The sequence below is a fragment of the Nerophis lumbriciformis genome, linkage group LG31 (assembly GCF_033978685.3).
Source record: "Nerophis lumbriciformis linkage group LG31, RoL_Nlum_v2.1, whole genome shotgun sequence".
In the NCBI taxonomy this organism is placed as follows: Eukaryota; Metazoa; Chordata; class Actinopteri; order Syngnathiformes; family Syngnathidae; genus Nerophis; species Nerophis lumbriciformis.
In genome coordinates, this window is record NC_084578.2 from 30,889,145 (window position 1) to 30,911,775 (window position 22,631).

General features: G+C 38.0%; 1 protein-coding gene across 2 annotated transcripts in view; it reads left to right on the forward strand.

Annotated features, from left to right (window-relative positions):
• Window positions 1-382: 382 nt before the first annotated feature.
• Window positions 383-22,631, forward strand: part of LOC133574159 (glutaminase kidney isoform, mitochondrial-like) — a 73,012-nt gene continuing 50,763 nt past the window's right edge. For both annotated transcript variants that reach the window (XM_061926239.2, XM_061926240.2), the window contains exons 1-5: window positions 383-794; window positions 16,509-16,605; window positions 17,382-17,503; window positions 20,009-20,138; window positions 20,719-20,798. In XM_061926239.2, coding sequence (XP_061782223.1) covers window positions 499-794; window positions 16,509-16,605; window positions 17,382-17,503; window positions 20,009-20,138; window positions 20,719-20,798 — 725 coding nt within the window. In that variant the 5' untranslated portion in view covers window positions 383-498. The remainder of the gene's footprint in view (window positions 795-16,508; window positions 16,606-17,381; window positions 17,504-20,008; window positions 20,139-20,718; window positions 20,799-22,631) is intronic.

A 22,631-nucleotide genomic window follows, 5' to 3' on the forward strand; every position in this document is an offset into this window, starting at 1 on the left:
GGAACGCGTTTTAAAGTAAAGTTCTAATTCTTTTTTAAAGGCACAAAAAAACAGGTCGAGTATTGAGAAACTGACATTTATGAATATAAAACTTAGCCAATAGTAAAATGAGGTTGCAAAGGTCAAATTATTTTTCCAATTTTTTTTCATACAGTGCAAAACCAAATAGCACATCTTTAAAAAAAGCACACATTTGTCATCAATATTTTCCAGGATGAAACGACAGATGCTGTAAAGTATGGTTCAACTGTAATATATGTTCATAACCGCCCTGCTCTTTTTCTTTTCCGGCATGCAGTAGCGTCATGTCTGACGTCATGAGCTTTAAACCAATAGGAGTGGAGGGGGCGTGAACGTGCGCCTGTATTTATATGGAGGAGGCGCCGTACATGAGTCATTTCCTCAGACGTTTAACGTGAGCCTTTTTCATCCCTTTCCACGCCACAGGATATATATTTGAAGCTAATATTGGGTCTCTCCTAGCCAGACAGGATTGAGATGTTCCATTTGAGGTTTTCCACATTGCTTCAGGAGTTGCTTAAAGCCAACCTAAAGCGTCCCTCGGCCAGCTCCAGACAGACGAACTGCTGGTGGTTAGCGACCCGCCACCGCTGCTTCGGTGCCGCCTCCGTGGACTGCAGATCTACCCAGCAGATTCTCCTCCATGGCCGCACACTGCGCACATCATACCGCGCGGCTCATTTCCGTCCGTACTGCGCGAAAGCCGAAGGAGAGTTAAAAGCGGACGAAGTGACGAAGAAGGATGGCGTCGTCAGTGAAGAAGCCGCCAACAAGTAAGTGCTGTTTGAGGAGTAAGATGGCAGGATGTTATCTAGCTATGACGTGGTTAGCAGAAAATGGACAGGTTTGACCTCTTAGCACACTGCGTTAAAGTAGAGTCGTGTTCCTCTTGGTTGATTAGTATGCTTGTTCTGGAACTATGGAATGCAACTAAATGTAGGCTAAAGGGGAAACTAGGAATCCAAACTATGCACCGGTTTAACTTGTCTTAGGGTTGTGAAAATACAAGCACTGAACAAACGCATTTAAATAAGATACGTTTCTTGCAACAACAATCGTGTAATTCTTTACATGTCAAGGTCATTGAATAATTTTGTATTATTTATTTGTTGCTAATAATTTCAGTCAAAATGAAACTGAAATGTAAGAATACTAAGAATCATTGTCATTTTTACATTGAAAAATGTCAAGGTCATTGAGTAATTTTGTATTTCTAATTTGTTGCTTGTGATTTCAGTCAAAAAGAAACCAAATTTAACAATAGTGTACAGGGTTTTCCCTAACCTGACTCCCGCCAGATCCTTGTAGTTTGCTGAGCTCCACACAAGGATCTGGGACCTCTCAATAGGAGATGTATTTCAGAAGGCGGGGCCTTGCAAAAAAAAAAATCACTGTCCGTTATCTTGAATGACGTGCTACTTCAACCACTCACATCGAAATCAACCCGTGACGCTGATGAGAGCGACGCTGGGAGATCCAAAACAGAACAGCCGACATATTGGATAACGACAGAGCGAAAAGATAATAAATGCCTTCAAAACTGTTCTCTGTTCATCTTTTAAATAATTATATTCAATAGATTCGACAAAACAGTTGCAATAGCAGAATCAATGTCAGTAGTGATGGGTCCGGCAACACCGATGCAAACCCTGTGTCGGTGCGCGTACCGCTTTTAGAAAGTCACGTGACCGATCATGAGCTGTTTTGGTCACGTGACCGATACGCAAACTGTGTCGCACTGACGCCTCCTCTGTGCCCTGTGAGCGGGTCTTTTCTACAGCCTGAGAAATAATAACTAAGAAGAAAAAGCGTCTAAAATTGAATACGTTGGAAAAACTGTTTTTTTTTAAAATAAAAATGTGTAAAAAAAATAAATAATTTCCAGGTCCACAAGCGTCCTCATTCACAACACGTTCTCTTAGATTTCCATGTTATGATACATGTTCACATTATTTATTGCCTGTATCTAAAAAAGATTAAAAAAATATTTTTATTTAAATGAAGTTATGAAATAATCCTAAATGAAATACAATGACTTGGTTTATATTATTGTATATACTAGGTCATAAAATCAGTGTCAGTTGAGTCGGTCCATAGGTTGCCTGTAGGGATTTTTAATGTCCAGCAGATGTCAGTGTTTAGTGACACAGTATCGACACAGTATCAATACAGTTTTGCAATGTGTCGAAACGCTTCATGAAGCCTCATCAACCCATCACTAAATGTCAGTGTCAGAGTGTGTTGCTGGTGACAAACCCCAAGATGCAGAGATGGCAGGCTTTGTCCAGGAAAACATGATTTAATGTTCGTAAAATAAAAGTAAAAACACAAACCAGGAACTATGAATAGCCAAAACTGAAAACAGGAACCAGCAAACAGAAAAAACTGGAAACAGCTAATGGCTAACAAGAAAACACGAAACAAAAGAGCTAGGAGAAAGCAAATGACAAATAGCTAACAGTAACAGCTAGTGATGGGTCCGGCAACACCGATGCATCGGCGCATGCGTCGAGCTCATAGAGCGAAACCCTGTGTCGGTTTTAGAAAGTCACGTGACCCATCATGAGCTGTTTTGGTCACGTGACCGATACGCCAACTGTGTCGCACTGACGCCTCCTCTGTGCCCTGTGAAAGGGTATTTTCTACAGCCGGAGAAATAATAACTAAGAAGAGAAAGCGTCTAAAATTGAATACGTTGGAAAAACTGTTTAAAAAAATAATAATAAAAATGTGTAAAAAAAAAAAAAAAATTCCAGGTCCACAAGCATCCTCATTCACAACACGTTCTCTTAGATTTCCATGTTATGATACATGTTCACATTATTTATTGACTGTATCTAAAAAAGACAAAAAATATATTTTTATTTAAATGAAGTTATGAAATAATCCTAAATGAAATACAATGACTTGGTTTATATTATTGTATATACTAGGTCAGTGGTTCTCAACCTTTTTTCAGCAATGTACCCCCTGTGAATTTTTTTTTAATTCAAGTACCCCCTAATCAGAGCAAAGCATTTTTGGTTGGAAAAAAAAAGATAAAGAAGTAAAATACAGCACTATGTCATCAGTTTCTGATTTATTAAATTGTATAACAGTGCAAAATATTGCTCATTTGTAGTGGTCTTTCTTGAACTATTTGGAAAAAAAGATATGAAAATAACTAAAAACTTGTTGAAACATAAACAAGTGATTCAATTATAAATAAAGATTTCTACACATAGAAGTAATCATCAACTTAAAGTGCCCTCTTTGGGGATTGTATTAGAGCTCCATCTGGATTCATGAACTTAATTCTAAACATTTCTTCACAAAAAAAAAATCTTTAACATCAATATTTATGGAACATGTCCACAAACAATCTAGCTGTCAACACTGAATATTGCATTGTTGCATTTCTTTTCACACTTCTTTTTGACAGACATTTTAGTGACAAACCTGAGCTTGTGCTTCACTGAGTTTATGAACTTACATTCATATTTTGTTTAAGTATTATTCAATAAATATATTTATGATTGATTTTTGAATTGTTGCTATTTTTAGAATATTTAAAAAAAATCTCACGTACCCCTTGGCATACCTTCAAGTACCCCCAGGGGTACTTTTAGGAATGACATTGACAATCAACAGGTAGAAGCGACAATAATCCAGCAGTGACTGGAGGGCAGGGCAGGTATAAATAGCAGCTGGCTGATTGACACCAGGTGTGACCAGGTGCCAATCAGCCACAGCTGAGGGGACAAAGCACTCAGGGAGATAATGACCAAACTGTCTGGGACAAGCCCGACAGTCAGCACACGACTCCTCGCTGCGTGCCGCCATTGTTGTTTGAATCAAACCGTCGCTTCGGCGCTACGTCACATCTATGAAATTCCGCCCGCCGATCCTGATTGGTTCATTATTTTTTAGCTATCTTGAAGGAGTTTTCATTGCCCTCGATCCCAGATCCTTGTGTGGAGCTCAGCGAACTACAAGGATCTGGCGAGAGTCAGGTTAAGACAGAACAGGAACAGTGATGAGTCGCCACTACGGCGCCCCGTAATAGGAGGGGAAATGGTAGGCGCTGGGGTTGGATGTGTTAAAGGGGAACGTTATCACAATTTCAGAAGGGTTAAAACCATTAAAAATCAGTTCCCAGTGGCTTTTTTTATTTTTCGAAGTTTTTTTCAAAATTTTACCCATCATGCAATATCCCTAAAAAAGCTTCAAAGTGCCTGATTTTAACCATCGTTATATACACCCGTTCATTTTCCTGTGACGTCACATAGTGATGCCGATACAAGCAAACATGGCGGAAAGAACAGCAAGGTATAGCAACATTAGCTCGGATTCAAACTCGGATTTCAGCGGCTTAAGCGATTCAACAGATTACGCATGTATTGAAACGGATGGTTGTAGTGTGGAGGCAGGTAGCGAAAACGAAATTGAAGAAGAAACTGAAGCTATTGCGCCATATCGGTTTGAACCGTATGCAAGCGAAACCGACGAAAACGACACGACAGCCAGCGACACGGGAGAAAGCGAGGACGAATTTGGCGATCACCTTCTAACCAACGATTGGTATGTGTTTGTTTGGCATTAAAGGAAACTAACAACTATGAACTAGGTTTACAGCATATGAAATACATTTGGCAACAACATGCACTTTGAGAGTGCAGACAGCCCAGTTTTCATCAATTAATATATTCTGTAGACATACCCTCATCCGCTCTCTTTTCCTGGGGGTCTGGCGGCAGATTTCTTTGACTTTATCGTTGGAAATGCATCTGCTTTGAGTGTCGCAGGATATCCACACATTCTTGCCATCTCTGTCGTAGCATATCTTTCGTCGGTAAAGTGTGCGGAACAAACGTCCAATTTCTTGCCACTTTCGCATCTTTGGGCCACTGGTGCAACTTAAATCCGTCCCTGTTCGTGTTGTTACACCCTCCGACAACACACCGACGAGGCATGATGTCTCCAAGGTACGGAAAACAGTCGAAAAAACGGAAAATAACAGAGCTGATTTGACTCGGTGTTTGTAATGTGTTTGAGAAAATGGCGGATTGCTTCCCGATGTGACGTCACCTTGTGACGTCATCGCTCCGAGAGCGAATAATAGAAAGGCGTTTAATTCGCCAAAATTCACCCATTTAGAGTTCGGAAATCGGTTAAAAAAATATATGGTCTTTTTTTCTGCAACATCAAGGTATATATTGACGCTTACATAGGTCTGGTGATAATGTTCCCCTTTAAGAAACAAAAAGGTACATTTCAGACTGGGGTCCTATGGCGGTATAGGGGGCCCAGTTTGGAGTGAGAAAAAAAACTCGGTAGCAAAGCACATATGCATATTACAACATACAACAGGTTACAGGGTTTCCCATAGATTGACAAAATATACTAGTGACGGCGGGGTCAATAAGACGTCATAGTTTGATTTGCATAATTAGCAATGATGCATATATTTTCTTTAAAAAGGCCAAAGAAAATGTTACTCATACATTTAAAGTTATTTCAGGTTTCTAGAAACGTTTCCAATCCTTTTTGTGACTTTTTCTTTATTAAAAAAGGCTAGCAACAAATACAGCATATTTTTCCGGTGTAATTGGAGACTGTCCTCGTTGGGTTGTACAGTATACCGGTACTAACAAAGTACTGCGGTACCAATGAATTTAAAAAAAGGTAATATACTGTGCTCAGCTGATGCACAAGTTGAGTGAATCAACACACGCACACGGCACATACAGGCGGAAACAGTCCGGAGACACAAGAGGAAGAATGGCAATCAATAAAGAAAAGAGGGTGCACGAAGCGATTCAGCTTCAAAATGAATGATTATGGTTAAGCTATCAAACATGCCCTGTCAAAAGTGGCAATACTTCAAACTTAGGGCCTGTCCCCATGTTATCGTTTGTTTTGTTTTGCTCTCTGTTATCAATTTATGGATCGATCTGATTGTCCTCTTACTTGTCGTGCACTGGCTGTGACAATGCTGACACACCAACAGTTGCTGCTATGTTTATACAACATATGAATTCACTGTTAATAACTTAGTTAACTGCTTACTTTCTGTTGTAACGTGGTTCCATCTACATTCTCAAAATTTAACTAAGGACTTATTTCTTGGTGTTTAAAATTGGCTTAGCGGTTAGCTTAGCTATTATCATGCCTGCACCTAGTTTTTCCTTCCGTGTGTAAGATGTTTAGACTCGTCCTCCAGAGACTATAATACTTGATAATGATGAAAAAAAATGCAGTTTATCTGTTGTAATGGAGGTGATTATTAGTAGTTAGGGCTAGCAGCTTGTTGGCCAGAGAGGATCTGCATTTGTGATTGGCATTAAAAGTTATTAATTGGTAATGGTCAGTCACATGCTTTTTCACAAAATTTGGCTGATGCCGACGGGTGGCCGGTTGATCAGCACATTCGTAATTTAAACAATAGAAGAATAAGTGCTTATTACATTTTTAAAAGAAGTGTAGCTAGAGACATGTTACAATTGAAAGTAAGCTAGTAGAGTGCCAGTAATTTAGCAAGTAGATCAATAATGGTTTTAAGAAAATGATACAACTGGAAATGATACAATTTGTTAATACCGTATTTTCCGCACTATAAGGCGCACCGGATTATTAGCCGCACCTTCTATGAATTACATATTTCATAATTTTGTCCACCAATAAGCCGCCCCGGACTAAAGGCCGCGCCTACGCTGCGCTAAAGTGAATGTCAAAAAAACGCTGCGCTAAAGTGAATGTCAAAAAAACAGTCAGATAGTTCAGTCAAACTTTAATAATATATTGAAAACCAGCGTTCTAACAACTCTGTCCCAAAATGTACGCAAATGTGCAATCACAAACATAGTAAAATTCAAAATGGTGTAGAGCAATAGTAACATAATGTTGCTCGAACGTTAATGTCACAACACACAAAATAAACATAGCGCTCACCTTCTGAAGTTATTCTTCATTCGTAAATCCTTCGAATTCTTCGTCTTCGGTGTCCGAATTGAAAAGTTGCGCAAGCGTGGGATCCAAAAATGGCCGGCTCCGCCTCGTCGAAGTCATCGGATTCAGTGTCGCTGTTGTTGTGCAGCAGTTCTGTGAATCCTGCCTTCCGGAAAGCTCGGACCACAGTTGTGACCGAAACTATCTGCCCAGGCATTTACGATCCACTGGCAGATGTTGGCGTATGTCGACCGGCGCTATCTGCCCGTCTTAGTGAAGGTGTGTTCGCCTTCGGAGCTGTGTGAAAAAAGCCACCCGGCCTCTTCGCGTAAACTTCCCTTAACCACTCGCTCATCTTTTCTTCATCCATCCATCCCTTCGAGTTAGCTTTTATGATGACGCCGGCTGGAAAGGTCTCTTTTGGCAAGGTCTTCCTTTTGAATATCACCCTGGGTGGAAGTTAGCATGGCAAGCTAGAACCACAGTGAAGGATGACTTCTCATTCTCTGTGGTGCGAATATTCACCGTACGTGCTCCCGTTCCACAGTGCAGTTCACAGGAATATCAGTTGCTGTGAAATACGGTAGTAATCCGTGTGCGGATGGAGAGATTGCGTCTTTTTATGAACCGGATCCTTGTCCTTTGTAGGAGCCATTTTGTGGTCTTTACAGATGTAAACAGGAAATGAAACGTACGGTGATATCCGCGCGTTTTTTCTTCTTCTTCCGGGGGCGGGTGAAGCGCTTCCTGTTCTATGGGGGCGGGTGCTTTCCTTGGCGGTTGCTTGCGTAGAAGAAGAAGCGCTTCCTGTTCTACCGGGAAAAAAGATGGCGGCTGTTTACCGAAGTTGCGAGACCGAAACTTTATGAAAATGAATCGTAATAAAGCGCACCGGGTTATTAGGCGCACTGTCAGCTTTTGAGAAAAATTGTGGTTTTTAGGTGCGCCTTATAGTGCGGAAAATACGGTAAGCAGCCAAACTAGGGACTTTTATAACCCATTTAAATACCAAATAATATATCGTGATAGGATACGATATTATCGTGAGAATGTGAGCCATCTATCAGGTATTGTATTATGTGGTCCAAGTCCTAATAGTATAAGGGATAATGCATCATCAAAGTTTCATTTAAACTACCTGATTAGCTCAATCTACATTAACTCCATAAGAGATAACACACAACTATGAATGACCGTTGTTGCCGCCTGCTGCTATATTGCCTATCCCCACTAAAGAGCCACTGACTGATAATAGTGGAAAAACATGAGCTTAGCGGTGGAGATAACAGGCTACAAGCATACAGTGTTTCAGATTGAATCTACTTGAGAGACTTAAGATTTCCTGTTTTATGAATTAATTTAAAATAGTGTCACTCTTTGTCAGACACATAAAGAAAATGTTATAAAACATGTATGTTTGTCTGGGTACATTATGCTGCAAAATATATATATACCGGTATATATATATTTTTTCACCCCTAAATACACATGGATGTATTATTGCAGGTTATTAAGCGCAATATGTTGATAATGACAATATCGCCATGTCAGAATATTATCGTGAACGTCAGCCATGTATCAGGTATTGTATCTTGTGATACCAAACCCTAAGATTCCCAGCCCTAATATAAAGTATAAGGGATAAGACATCATCAAAGTTTCCTTGAAAACACCCGATTAGCTCCATGCACATTAACTTCATAGGAGATAACACACAATTTCACAGTTAAAAATGAAGCTCTTATCAGAGTTGAAGGGCAAAATTGCACATCCAGATGGTCAAAACCTTGTTGTTTTGCAAAGTTCATAGACCAATATCTTTGTTTAAAACTGAACCTGATCTAGTTATTGATTTTGTTTCTTGTTTTAAGTAATCTACTAATACATGAAAGTACAATAAAATGAAGATTTGAACTCTTGATGCAAAGTATTGCGTTAGTTTATCGAAGCCTCAGCAAAGTAAAACGTAAGACTAGGCGTGGTTCGCTATGAGATCCTGATGGTATGATAACCTCAGGCAAAAATATTATGTTTTTTTTTATTGATTGATTGAAACTTTTATTAGTAGATTGCACAGTTCAGTACATATTCCGTACAATTGACCACTAAATGGTAACACCCGAATAAGTTTTTCAACTTGTTTAAATCGGGGTCCACTTAAATCAATTCACACATACGGTTTCACGGTATGTGTTTTTTTAACTACAGCTCTAAAATGTGTTATTATCTAATGTCTTCACTGATATAATGGTAGGGGAAACACTTTTAGAAACAGATGTAGCACTCTCTTTGAGTTAGACATGCCTGAAAAAACTTGCATTTCAGCTACTTTGGATTGTATCTATGTGTTCAGGACAGGTACAGATGGCGATTTGTGAAGTGTTTGCTCTGTGTTCCAAGAACAAGTACAGATGGAACTCTGGAATTTCAAATGCTGACGTGGCATATAGTGGGGATAATTATTGATTTATTCTGAGTTTTTTGTGTGTTTTTTAAGGGGAACTGCACTTTTTCCTTGTGTCTATTATTCACAAACCCTATGTAAGACAAGAATACATGTGTCTTTCTCTTTTTTTATACATTCTAATTTGTAATATACGGCAAGTACCATATGTGGCTAACAACAATGCTAGTGGGAGTCATCTATTGCGCACATAAAACCCTCTATTTACATGTCTTCACCTGCATATTTACCAAGTATTAGTGACATTTTTTTATAAGCGCTAATGCAGAAGAACTACTTTAAGTGGCGCCGTGATCACGGAAAGATAACGAGGTCATGCAGCTATTCACAAAGTGAGCTGCTACATCGCCTCTGCGTTTGGGAACTGAGGAGACACATTTTTTAAGATTCTCATGTGGAATTCTTTCCCATTCTTGCTTGATGTACAGCTTAAGTTGTTCAACAGTCCGTGGGTCTCCGTTGTGGTATTTTAGGCTTCATAATACGCCACACATTTTCAATGGGAGACAGGTCTGGACTACAGGCAGGCCAGTCTAGTACCCGCACTCTTTTACTACGAAGCCACGTTGATGTAACACGGGGCTTGGCATTGTCTTGCTGAAATAAGCAGGGGCGTCCATGGTAACGTTGCTTGGATGGCAACATATGTTGCTCCAAAACTTGTATGTACCTTTCAGCATTAATGGCGCCTTCACAGATGTGTAAGTTACCAATGTCTTGGGCACTAATACACCCCCATACCATCACAGATGCTGGCTTTTCAACTTTGCGCCTATAACAATCCGGATGGTTCTTTTCCTCTTTGGTCCGCAGGACACGACGTCCACAGTTTCCAAAAACAATTTGAAATGCGGACTCGTCAGACCACAGAACACTTTTCCACTTTGTATCAGTCCATCTTAGATGAGCTCAGGCCCAGCGAAGCTAACGGCGTTTCTGGGTGTTGTTGCCTTGCATAGGAGAGTTTTAACTTGCACTTACAGATGTAGCGACCAACTGTACTGACAGTGGGTTTCTGAAGTGTTCCTGAGCCCATGTGGTGATATCCTTTACACACTGATGTCGCTTGTTGATGCAGTACAGCCTGAGGGATCGAAGGTCACGGGCTTAGCTGCTTACGTGCAGTGATTTCTCCAGATTCTCTGAACCCTTTGATGATATAACGGACCGTAGATGGTGAAATCCCTAAATTCCTTGCAATAGCTGGTTGAAAAAGGTTTTTCTTAAACTGTTCAACAATTTGCTCACACATTTGTTGACAAAGTGGTGACCCTCGCCCCATCCTTGTTTGTAAATGACTGAGCATTTCATGGAATCTACTTTTATACCCAATCATGGTGAAGTGAAGTGAAGTGAATTATATTTATATAGCGCTTTTCTCTATTGACTCAAAGCTTATTCCCTTTGGGGTCGCGGGGGGCGCTGGAGCCTATCTCAGCTACAATCTAAGTTACAAACCAGTGTGGGTGGCACTGGGAGCAGCCCAAGGACACAACAGCAGTGACTAGGATGGCGGAAGCGGGGATCGAACCTGGAACCCTCAAGTTGCTGGCACGGCCGCTCTACCATCCGAGCTATGCCGCCCCATCATGGCACCCACCTGTTCCCAATTTGCCTGTTCACCTGTGGGATGTTCCAAATAAGTGTTTGATGAGCATTCCTCAACTTTATCAGTATTTATTGCCACCTTTCCCAACTTCTTTGTCACGTGTTGCTGGCATCAAATTCTAAAGTTAATGATTATTTGCAAAAAAAAAAAGTTTATCAGTTTGAACATCAAATATGTTGTCTTTGTAGCATATTCAACTGCATATGGGTTGAAAATGATTTGTAAATCATTGTATTCCGTTTATATTTACATCTAACACAATTTCCCAACTCATATGGAAACGGGGTTTGTGCATAGAGATTGTGAATGATAAGCAACATTAAAAAAAAGTGCAGTTACCCTTTAAGTCATGGGTATTTACTATTAAAAGGTGTAAGCCGGTGGTTGGGACTTATTCTTAGTTCAAGTCAAACAACTGAAGATAGTTAATATAATTGGAGCAACATCTTTGTCATCAATCAATCAATCACAATTTATTTATGTAGCCATTAATCACAAGTGCCTCAAAGTGCTTTACAAACCATGATATCCCCTTATCTGAACCAACATATTTAGGTTTGTTCCATCACTGTGCCTCTGTTATGACCAGCGTGTGAACATGCTACGATGTTGGCTTTATTAATCCAAGTGTCCCAGTGAACAAGGCAAAGCTTAGGACAAAGGAATCCATGGAATTTATTCTGATACAGTATACCACTACACCATCAAACCAGAGAGTTCTTCTATTGTGTTGACAGTTTGGACTTTGATATCATGTTCTTTTAATATTGGAGACACCATTCCTTTTTTTACCAACATATAGTATACAGGTCGATATTAAAAGTTAGTTTTTTTTTAATTTCAAATACAGTACGAGCTTTTGGAGAATGCAAACAGTTGTAAATTACCTGTAAACAAGTGGAAATTTAAATCTCTTCAAGGTCAAATAAAACCCCTTTTTCTTTAAATGAAATGGGTTGATACCCAAAGTGTTTACAGTTTGTGTGTTGGAAAGAACAAAAACAACTTACAACATCTAACGTCAAATGAAGTATTATTTTGCTCTTCCTGCTGGCTTAGCAAACGGATAACAGGTTGTCAATAAAGACTCCAGTTGAGGTCCTTCCTAAGAATTTTCACTTAAATCACTGTAAAACTGGATGTACAGAAATAAAGTATGTCAATATACAGTAACCGACATGAGATAAAAAAAATATCTTATCTTTTGACATTTCAACAATTGAAATAAATGCATTAAAGCAAATGCAATAGATAGAACAATCAAATACACAAATAAGATGCACTTTACAATCAAATCATGGTTTGATTTAAAAATTGTGTAACCATTAAGTTGAGAATAGGACCAGTGCTATAAGTTGGAACTAATAATGCTGCACTTAAGCCAATGAAAGACTTAATCTACTAAAGATAGAGTAATCATTCACACTCTTCAAACTGTTACTGTTGAACTTCTACCTAAAACTCTACCTAAAAATAATAGCTGCAAATAGCGGGTGCCCAAAGAGTGGCCTGAGGGCCATTTTTGGCCCACAACTTCTTTTATTGGCAGTAGGATCTAAAAATAAGGTATCATTTCCAAAAGGTTTAAGAATCACTGATGTATAGAATAGTGATGCAGTAACAAACAGACTGTTTGTTACTGCATGAACAAAACAGTAACAAACTGTTACTGTTTGTTACTGTTTGTCAACATAGGTTGAGTTCTGGCAACCTATGTTGCCAGAACTCAACATAGGTGTTGAGTTCTGGCATGTTTTGTACTAACATGCCAGAGGCTGTTCACCTTGTCATTGATATTGACTGATATAGTGCAGCAGTCCCAGATACGCATCGTGTTGACAGTTTCACTATCATGAAGCAGTGGATCAAAGTGTCCTCAGTCGACTATACATATATATATATATATATATATATATATATATATATATATATATATATATATTGCAACAACTAATTGATTAAATCGATTAAAATCGATTATAAAAATAGTTGACCCTGGATCTCAGGAAACAGAGTGGACCGACACCAGCAGATGACATGGCACCCCAAACCATCACCCAACCATGCAAATTTTGCATTTCCTTTGGAAATCGAGGTCCCAGAGTCTGGAGGAAGACAGGAGAGGCACATGATCCACGTTGCCTGAAGTCTAGTGTAAAGTTTCCACCATCAGTGATGGTTTGGGGTGCCATGTCATCTGCTGGTGTCGGTCCACTCTGTTTCCTGAGATCCAGGGTCAACGCAGCCGTCTACCAGCAAGTTTTAGAGCACTTCATGCTTCCTGCTGCTGACCTGCTCTATGGAGATGGAGATTTCAAGTTCCAACAGGACTTGGCGCCTGCACACAGCGCAAAATCTACCCGTGCCTGGTTTACGGACTATGGTATTTCTGTTCTAAATTGGCCCGCCAACTCCCCTGACCTTAGCCCCATAGAAAATCTGTGGGGTATTGTGAAAAGGAAGATGCAGAATGCCAGACCCAAAAACGCAGAAGAGTTGAAGGCCACTATCAGAGCAACCTGGGCTCTCATAACACCTGAGCAGTGCCAGAAACTCATCGACTCCATGCCACGCCGCATTAACGCAGTAATTGAGGCAAAAGGAGCTCCAACCAAGTATTGAGTATTGTACATGCTCATATTTTTCATTTTCATACTTTTCCGTTGGCCAACATTTCTAAAAATCCCTTTTTTGTATTAGCCTTAAGTAATATTCTAATTTTGTGACACACGGAATTTTGGATTTTAATTTGTTGCCACTTCAAATCATCAAAATTAAATGAAATAAACATTTGAATGCATCAGTCTGTGTGCAATGAATAAATATAATGTACAAGTTACACCTTTTGAATGCAATTACTGAAATAAATCAAGTTTTTCAAAATATTCTAATTTACTGGCTTTTACCTGTATGTATGTATATATATATATATATATATATATATATATATATATATATATTAGTCGTTTGACAGTCATGAACTGAAGACACTTCGAGCCACTGTTTCGTGATAGTGAAACTGTCAACACAGTTCTTATCTGGGACTGCTGTACTACGTCAGTCAATGTCAGTGACACACACCAAGGCCATGTCCCACTAAACTGTTTGTGTAAAGTCTGTATTTACTGCATCACTATTCTATAAACAGTACAGGCCAAAAGTTTGGACACACCTTCTCATTCACAACACAACTGATGGTCCCAACCTCATTGATAAAGCAATACATTCCACTAATAAACTCTGATAAGGCACACCTGTGAAGTAAAAATCATTTCAGGTGAAACTCATCAGGAGAATGCCAAGAGTGTGCAAAGCAGTAATCAGAGCAAAGGGTGGCTATTTGAAGAAACTAGAATATAAAACATGCGAACATTATATATATATATATATATATATATATATATATATATATATATATATATATATTAGGGCTGCAACTAACGATTAATTTGATAATCGATTAATCTGTCGATTATTACTTCGATTAATCTATTAATAATCGGATAAAAGAGACAAACTACATTTCTATCCTTTCCAGTATTTTATTGAAAAAAAAAACAGCATACTGGCACCATACTTATTTTGATTATTGTTTCTCAGCTGTTTGTACATGTTGCGTTTATAAATAAAGGTTTATAAAAAAATAAAAAATATTTATAAAAAAAAGTAAATAAATAAATTGCCTCTGCGCATGTGCATAGCATAGATCCAACGAATCGATGACTAAATTAAATTAATCGCCAACTATTTTTTCTTAATCGATTAGTTGTTGCAGCCCTAATATATATATATATATATATATATATTTTGTATATGTACATGTGTATATTAGTGTCGTACGGTATACGGGTACTTGTATAGCACCGCGATAGTAGTGAACCATATTCAGTACTATACTTACTTACTTACTTACTTACTTAGGCCTTTCAATTCCCTAGGGAACATAGGCCATTGATGAAACTCTGTTGTTTCAGCTGTTGTTTCCAGTTTGCATGATATCTCCTGCGTATGTTGGTGTGTGTGTGCTAGTGCTAAATCATCAGCAAAATCCAGGTCTTCCAACTGCTCGGTCAGGCTCCACTGTATGCCGGTTCGGTTATTGCTTGTTGTTTGTGTCATGGTCCAGTCTATACAGAGGATGAACAGGAAGGGCAAGAGCATGCATCCCTGCCGCACCCCAAGTCAGGACCTCGAAGGTACTATACAGTACTAAAAAGTACCGGTCCCCCGCCCCCCTCTCTTTTTTAATGGGCATGACGGCACGTCGTCGTGACATTGCTGGTTTTACAAGCAGAGGAGCATGTTCGGCAATGCACAATCACGGAGTACTCACAAGCAGACCATGTGTGTAGACATAAAAGGGAGAATGGACGCATTTTGGCTTAAAAACTAATGATTAAGTTGAAGCTATAAATAACACTGAAACGCCCTCAGGAAGAGGTGCTTTAAGACATGGCTAGCTAGGTAGCGACTAATGTCCAGCCGCAGTCTGCAGTGTTTTAGCTCCATCTAAATCACTAATCCTTGCCTCCATGCCGACAAATAAAGTAGGTTTCTTACAAGTATCATCCCTGCAGGATGAGGAATAGCTAAACATGCTTCACTACACACCATAGCTCACCGGAGTCACAATGTAAACAAACGCTATGGGTGGATCTACACCTGACATCCAATGTAATGAGTACAGGAACGTATCTAGTCGATAATACTATAATTACATCGATATTTTTTTAGCATCACACAATCTTTTTTAGTTTAAACAATTTTTATATTATGTTTAGAAACTCAGGAAATACGTCCCTGGACACATGAGTACTTAAAGTATGACCATGTATTTACTTGGTATCGGATCAATACCCAAATTTGTGGTCTCATTCAAAACTAATGTAAAGCATCCCAACAACAGAAGAATAAGTGATTATTACATTTTAACATAAGTGTACATAGAACATGTTAACAATTAGAACAATTAGATTAATAATTAATTTTGTACCACTTGTCCCTCATAATTTTGACTAAATAATAGAATGGAAAATGACACAATATGTTACTGCATACGTCAGCAGCTAAGTTAGGAGCATTTGTTTGCTTACTTACTAATAAAAGAAAAGTTGTCTCGTATTTTCGCTGTTTTATTTCAGGACAAAATTGCAATAAGAAACATATGTTTGATGTACCATAACATTTATTTTGTTAAAATAAAGCAAATAATGCAATGTTTTGTGGTCCCCTTTATTTAGAAAAGTATCAAAATACATTTTGGTATCGGTACTAGTACCAAAATATTGGTATCGGGACAACCCTAGTGTATGTATATACATTTGTATGTGGATGTACCGGTATATACATGTATGTATGTATGTGTATATATACATGTGTGTCTGTATATGTATATATGTTAATATGTGTATGTAAATACACTACTTTATCAGAATCAGACTATTTTTTCAAATATCTGTCTCAAACATATATCTTTATCCAACCTAGGAGAAAGAATGCTGATATTCTGCCGAGCCTGGAGGATTTGCTCTTCTATACTGTTGCAGAAGGTCAAGAAAAGATTCCTGCTCATAAATTTCTCACAGTAAGTACTTCACATCTTATCAGTTATCACTCATTGTCTGACCTGCGCTAATATTCCTTGGTCAATGCCAATAATATTCTAAAATGTGTGTGTAGTCTCTCTTTTCCTTACTTTGCAGCGGCATTTAAAAATATTTCTTCAATCATGAAAATGTTTATTTATAAAATTGTAACATATTTAACATGAAGCTAATACAGATTTACAAAATGTAAACTATAATCTTAGGCTTTTATATAGCATTATTTATTCCATATACCGGTAGTTACACCCCTTCCAGTTGCACCACGAAACTTAGTGGTTTCCCCACCTAACTTTTTAAATTAATTTCAAATTAAACAGGCTTTTGAAAATTTTATGAACAATACATTTTTAGCCACTGTCTCCAAATTTGTATTATTTTGGATTTTTTCTGCCCACTGCGACCCACAAGTTAAGAATCTCTGCTCCTGAGAATGCAACATATAATAAATACCATGATTTTGTGTGTTCCACACTTATATTTGACAGTATACAGATTGCCAAACCAAAGTGTTTCAGTTATCTAAAAAGCTTTCAAATAATTTGTATCTACAATTTGGTTAATCTGAAAACTTTTAAATGCAAAAAATGTACTAAAGTATTTAATTTTATATTTATTACTAATGTGTTTACATTTTTAAAAGCCATCATATTGCGTTTATTTGTGTAAACAAACATATGCATGTCAGTGAGCTTTTTACCATGTTTCTCAGCAGTAGATTCACAATGTTTTTATGTTTGTTAATTTAATATTTTAGGCACTTAAAGCCACAGGACTTCGCACAGGAGATCCCAGACTAAAGGAATGCATGGAAACACTCAAAGAAACCCTCAGGAACACCTCAGATGGCGTTACACTGGATAAGCACTTATTCAAGAAGTGAGTTGCCTTGCATCCTGTGGTTATCTTATTCGCCCATCACAGTATCTTAGCCTTTTGTTGTCACACTTTTAGGAGTTGAGAGGCAAACCTAACTACCTTACACTGTAGCTATAGCTTTATAGAGATATATCTAATGTGGTACTTAGTAAACATATTGAGATTATAATTTTACTATGTTAGATCGATTTAGTAAAGTAATCTGTTTCACACACAAAGCAGTGCATGGTATCTTAGACAGTAATCTTTGACAGTTACTCAAAGTGTATTTGTGTAAGCGTTCCATCATAATATCAGTGACTGTTGTATCCAACACACTCATCAGTGTTTATAGTATTCATACCTAAATCATTTTATGCGTCGTTAAACATCAAATTGTGTTCCTTAACATTTGTTTTTGATGCACTCATTTATACAGTAATTACTCTATGCAGTATATTGTGATAGAGATGTAACGATTAAGGGTATCAATGATTAATGATAGACCGCTGTAAAACTCCCAACGGTTAGTATAACTGTTCTAAATTAAAATTGTCATACAACTGCACTTAGATAAACTCATGAACCGGTGATACTGGTCATTTACTGAAGACGCAAACTACCGCGCTAACCATTAGTTAGCTTAAATGCTAAAATTAATACAAAAACATAATTAAAGGGGCTGTGTGCAACCTTTGCGCTGATGCTTGGTGGGCTCTAACACGCGCATTAGTAGCTTTTTGTGTTGTTAGCTGATGATACCGGGTTTAGCAAAATTTAACTACCAACATTAGCTATCATTGAATGCATTGAATGTAACAACAATGTCCAATACTTCTCTAGGACTGGTTTTGTCCAAGTACACTCGCTCCCTTTGTGTTCGTGTGGACGAGATAGTGGCGAGTGACCAGCCTGAAAGCCAGACAAATTATTTTGGCAGACAAGCAATTTTTATTTTGTATAATTTTTAATTGTAAAAAATATAGACGCTTTAAAAAAAGATATGTTCTGTTAAACCACTAATTGTAACATAAGGTAGCCTGTTAAGTTCTTGTCATATTTTTTTTTTTTTTTTTACTTTAAATAAAGCAAGCTGCATACAGCTTCTTTAATGTTGTTCCCTATTACAAATGTTACACCTTAATCTAAACTTGAAAAAAACACATTGTTGTCTTAGCAACTAAGATATTAAAGTGTGCACATTAACCTCTTTCGGCTGTGCTGTCACAGTCAGGACAGAGAGATAGCTGTGAAGATCCATATATAGACTTGCCTACAACAGAAAGTGAACCAGCGTGACATAAAAAAAAACAGATGTATAACCATCGTTTTGGGACGGCGTGGCGCAGTGGAAGAGTGGCCGTGCGCGACCCGAGGGTCCCTGGTTCAATCCCCACCTAGTACCAACCTCGTCATGTCCGTTGTGTCCTGAGCAAGACACTTCACCCTTGCTCCTGATGGGTGCTGGTAGCGCCTTGCATGGCAGCTCCCTCCATCAGTGTGTGAATGTGTGTGTGAATGGGTAAATGTGGAAGTAGTGTCAAAGCGCTTTGAGTACCTTGAAGGTAGAAAAGCGCTATACAAGTACAAGTACAACCCATTTATCATTAAAAGAAACACTCAAAAACGCTCATAAATTAAAACGGAAGAATATAAACATATTCAAACACTAAAATAACAATAATATGACTTATAATAAGCCAGAACAGTAATGTTTCCTCTGCCTAGAAAAGTTGTACTGTATGTTTATTTTGATTGTATTATTGTATGTCTATTTATTTCTTTATATTTGTAAATACAACTCTGTTAAAAGATTTCCATGATGGTTTTAATACTTTTGGTCACAATAACTGTGATATGAAACGAAAATATGAGCACACTGGTGTGTGGGTGCTGGATCTGCGTGGCGGCAAACAGTAGAGAATGTTTTTCATTTCTATTATTGCACAGATGAAAGTACAATTTCACTGTTGATGATATGCATTTATTGAAAAGAAAGGAATGAAGTGTATGGCAAGCAAATCATTTTTATTTTTAACTATTTCCCCCTAAAATACGCATCGATGTTACTAAGTATGTTTTTTACGATTACTTGATTAATTGAACAAACTAATCGATAAATTACTCGACTACTAAAAAATGTATCACTGCAGCCCTTATATCGTTATATCCTATATAATCGTTACAGTTGAGCTGCATTCGGTTGCCCTCTTCAACATTTGGATTTATTTTTCAAATGCAGTTTTCTCTATAGTAATAATACACTTTGATTTTTTTAATACAATAACCATTTTTATGTTGAAATGTTACCAAAACCTTGAATAATTACGTTATGTGCATGGTTTTATGCAGCTTGTTGTTTTTAATTCATCATCAGGTGATGTGGTTGAGCTAATAATTAAGCTTCATCATCAACCACATCTTTGGAGTTTGTTGTAAATCAGGGTTGAAAACCTGATTGACAAACTTTCCTCAGTTGCATGCAATCGCTGTGTTTGAGCATGCTATTTGTGGTTTGTACATCAGGTGTGTCCAGAACAACATTGTCCTGCTCACGCAGGCCTTCCGCAAGAAGTTCGTCATCCCAGACTTCCAGTCCTTCACTTCCCACATTGATGAGCTTTATGAGAGTGCCAAAAATCTCAGTGGAGGACAGGTTTGTCCTTAAATCCATTACCCCTTTATCTCATGAACTGGATCTTTGATGTCCGTCTGATAGTTATTACCCAGTTAGAAGTCGTTACAGGTTAGTGATAGCAATTTTAAAGTACAGTACATTTCTCATTAATATATATATTTTTTTATTCTGCATGTGCATGAGCATTTAGCTCCATGGCAAAATATGGGTCATCTTATCAAAATGAGCCATACAAATGTCTGCAGTCCTGGTCTGTTCATGCCAACCCCTTAGATCAGGGTGCAGACATTTTAAATTAATGAGTTTATTTTTAAAATGCTGATTTAGTTTAAGACAGACACTGTAGGATCTAACTTGTCTCCTCATTTCGGTCTCGACTTTGACGGTGTTTGTCATTCTTGTCTTTATAGTGGATGTTATCTTTTGATCCACAAACTTTGTGTTTGTCATTCTTGTCTTTATAGTGGATGTTATCTTTTGATCCACAAACTTTGTGTTTGTCATTCTTGTCTTTATAGTGGATGTTCTCTTTTGATCCACAAACTTCAAGCTGTAGCTGTGGTTCTTGTTTCAGTTGCCTTATTATTGCGTCTTTCAGGTTGCAGACTACATCCCTCAACTTTCCAAATTCAGTCCAGATCTGTGGGCTGTCTCTCTGTGCACAGTAGATGGGCAGAGGTAAGACCAAGTAAAGTATTCAAAAGACAACCATTGGAGTGCTTTAAATCTTACTAACTTACTGGCTTTTCTACAGTTCCGAGAAGCCTAATCAGGCACAGAGCATTCTATTCAGACCCTCTGGGATTTTGCAATGTTGCAATAGGGCTAGTACATACAAATTCAACCAATCCCTGCTAATTTGGCGCGGTTTTGATAATTTGTTCAATCTCTGCAATTTTCCTGCATAATGTTCAATCATTGCCAATCATTATCAGTTTGCCATTGGAGGTGGTTATTACTGAGCAACACCTAAAGGGGATTTGCACTTTTTTAGAATTTTGCCTATCATTCGCAATCCCCATTGTAAGCCAAGAACACATGTTTTTTTTTTTCATATGCATTCTAAGGCATAAGATACGGCAAGTACGAGTTGGCTAACAATGCAGCTAATGGCGTACACTATTTCACCCATAAAGCCCTCTATGAACCATCCAAAAACTGCCAACAATACTGCATTTACATCTGGTGACCTAAATATTAACCAAGTATTAGTGTTATTTTATTATAAACGCTCATTTTTATGCTGCTTTATTGACATATTCATCCGGTGAGCTGGTGCATCGCCTCTGAGTTGGTGAAAGTTAATTTTAGATTATAAGTAAATGTCTCTCACTGGTATAGTAGAAGGATGTGGCCATAAATCAAGAAGTTGGTCAACTTTAACATTCAACTTTTACCCGGAGATGGTGAGAAAGACACGAAAAGACGCTCAATTGCGGCATCTTTGTTTTTCTAACTGCGTGAGGATTATGATTAATTCTTCATCTAAACGAGAAGATATGAACATCTTATCAGTTTGCATGCCAGTGAGGGCCGACATTTTACAGTAAGTGATTGTTTTATTATGTTCGTAGTTTGTATTTTTTGGATAGCACTTAGCAATACTGTTGCATGTTGCTTAAGGTTTCACTTAAGCTGTTTAGCACACCGCTTATAAAACTGGTAGCTCATCTTCCTTATATTCAGGCTCAAAAATATAAAGTTCTGGATCATCATTTGTTTCTAAGTAGTCTTTGCTGTTGATTACAAAGTCTGCCGTGAGTTGTAGCATTGTTATTGAAGGGTAAGCATGTTGTGATGCATCCATTAAACGAATACGCAGATGTATGCCTAAAATGAGCATGTTATTATGAATGTGTCTATGACTACATTACATATATACTTACAGTGTGAATGTAAAATGTTGAAGGCAGATTTTGGATGTTTTTTAGTGAGCTTTATTGGCGGAATAGAGCGACTCCCATTAGCTCCATTGTTAGCTGACTTTTTCTAACGTCTATTCACGAGTTAGAATGCATAAAAAAGAAAAAAAACATGTGTGTTCTTGTTTACCTTAAGGGTTGTGAATGATTGACATAATTCCAAAAATGTGCAGTTCCATTTCAAATGTGTCCCTGCAATGACTTACATTGCCCGCATACGTTCTGTCAACGTGTGATGATCATTTTTCATCGTCTCATTTACCAACAAAGATCTCATTCATCCTGCCTGCAGAACTATTTCAAAATCAACACTCAAATGGCCCGCATGGGAAGCTTCTGTAAATAAAAAGGCCTCACTATCCTCTACATTACCCACCATTTTCTTTTATGTTTTCACTTTTGAATACAACATATGATTGAGGCCACCGTGGTTTTAATTTCATGCAGTGCACCAACCACTTACTAAGGGTGCTGGATTACTACCAAAAGTGGTGTTGTCGCATTTTGTCCAAGCCATTAATAGTAATCAAAGATGACTCGAACGTAACACCTATGTGCATCAATATAGTGATTTATTAGAAGTACAATG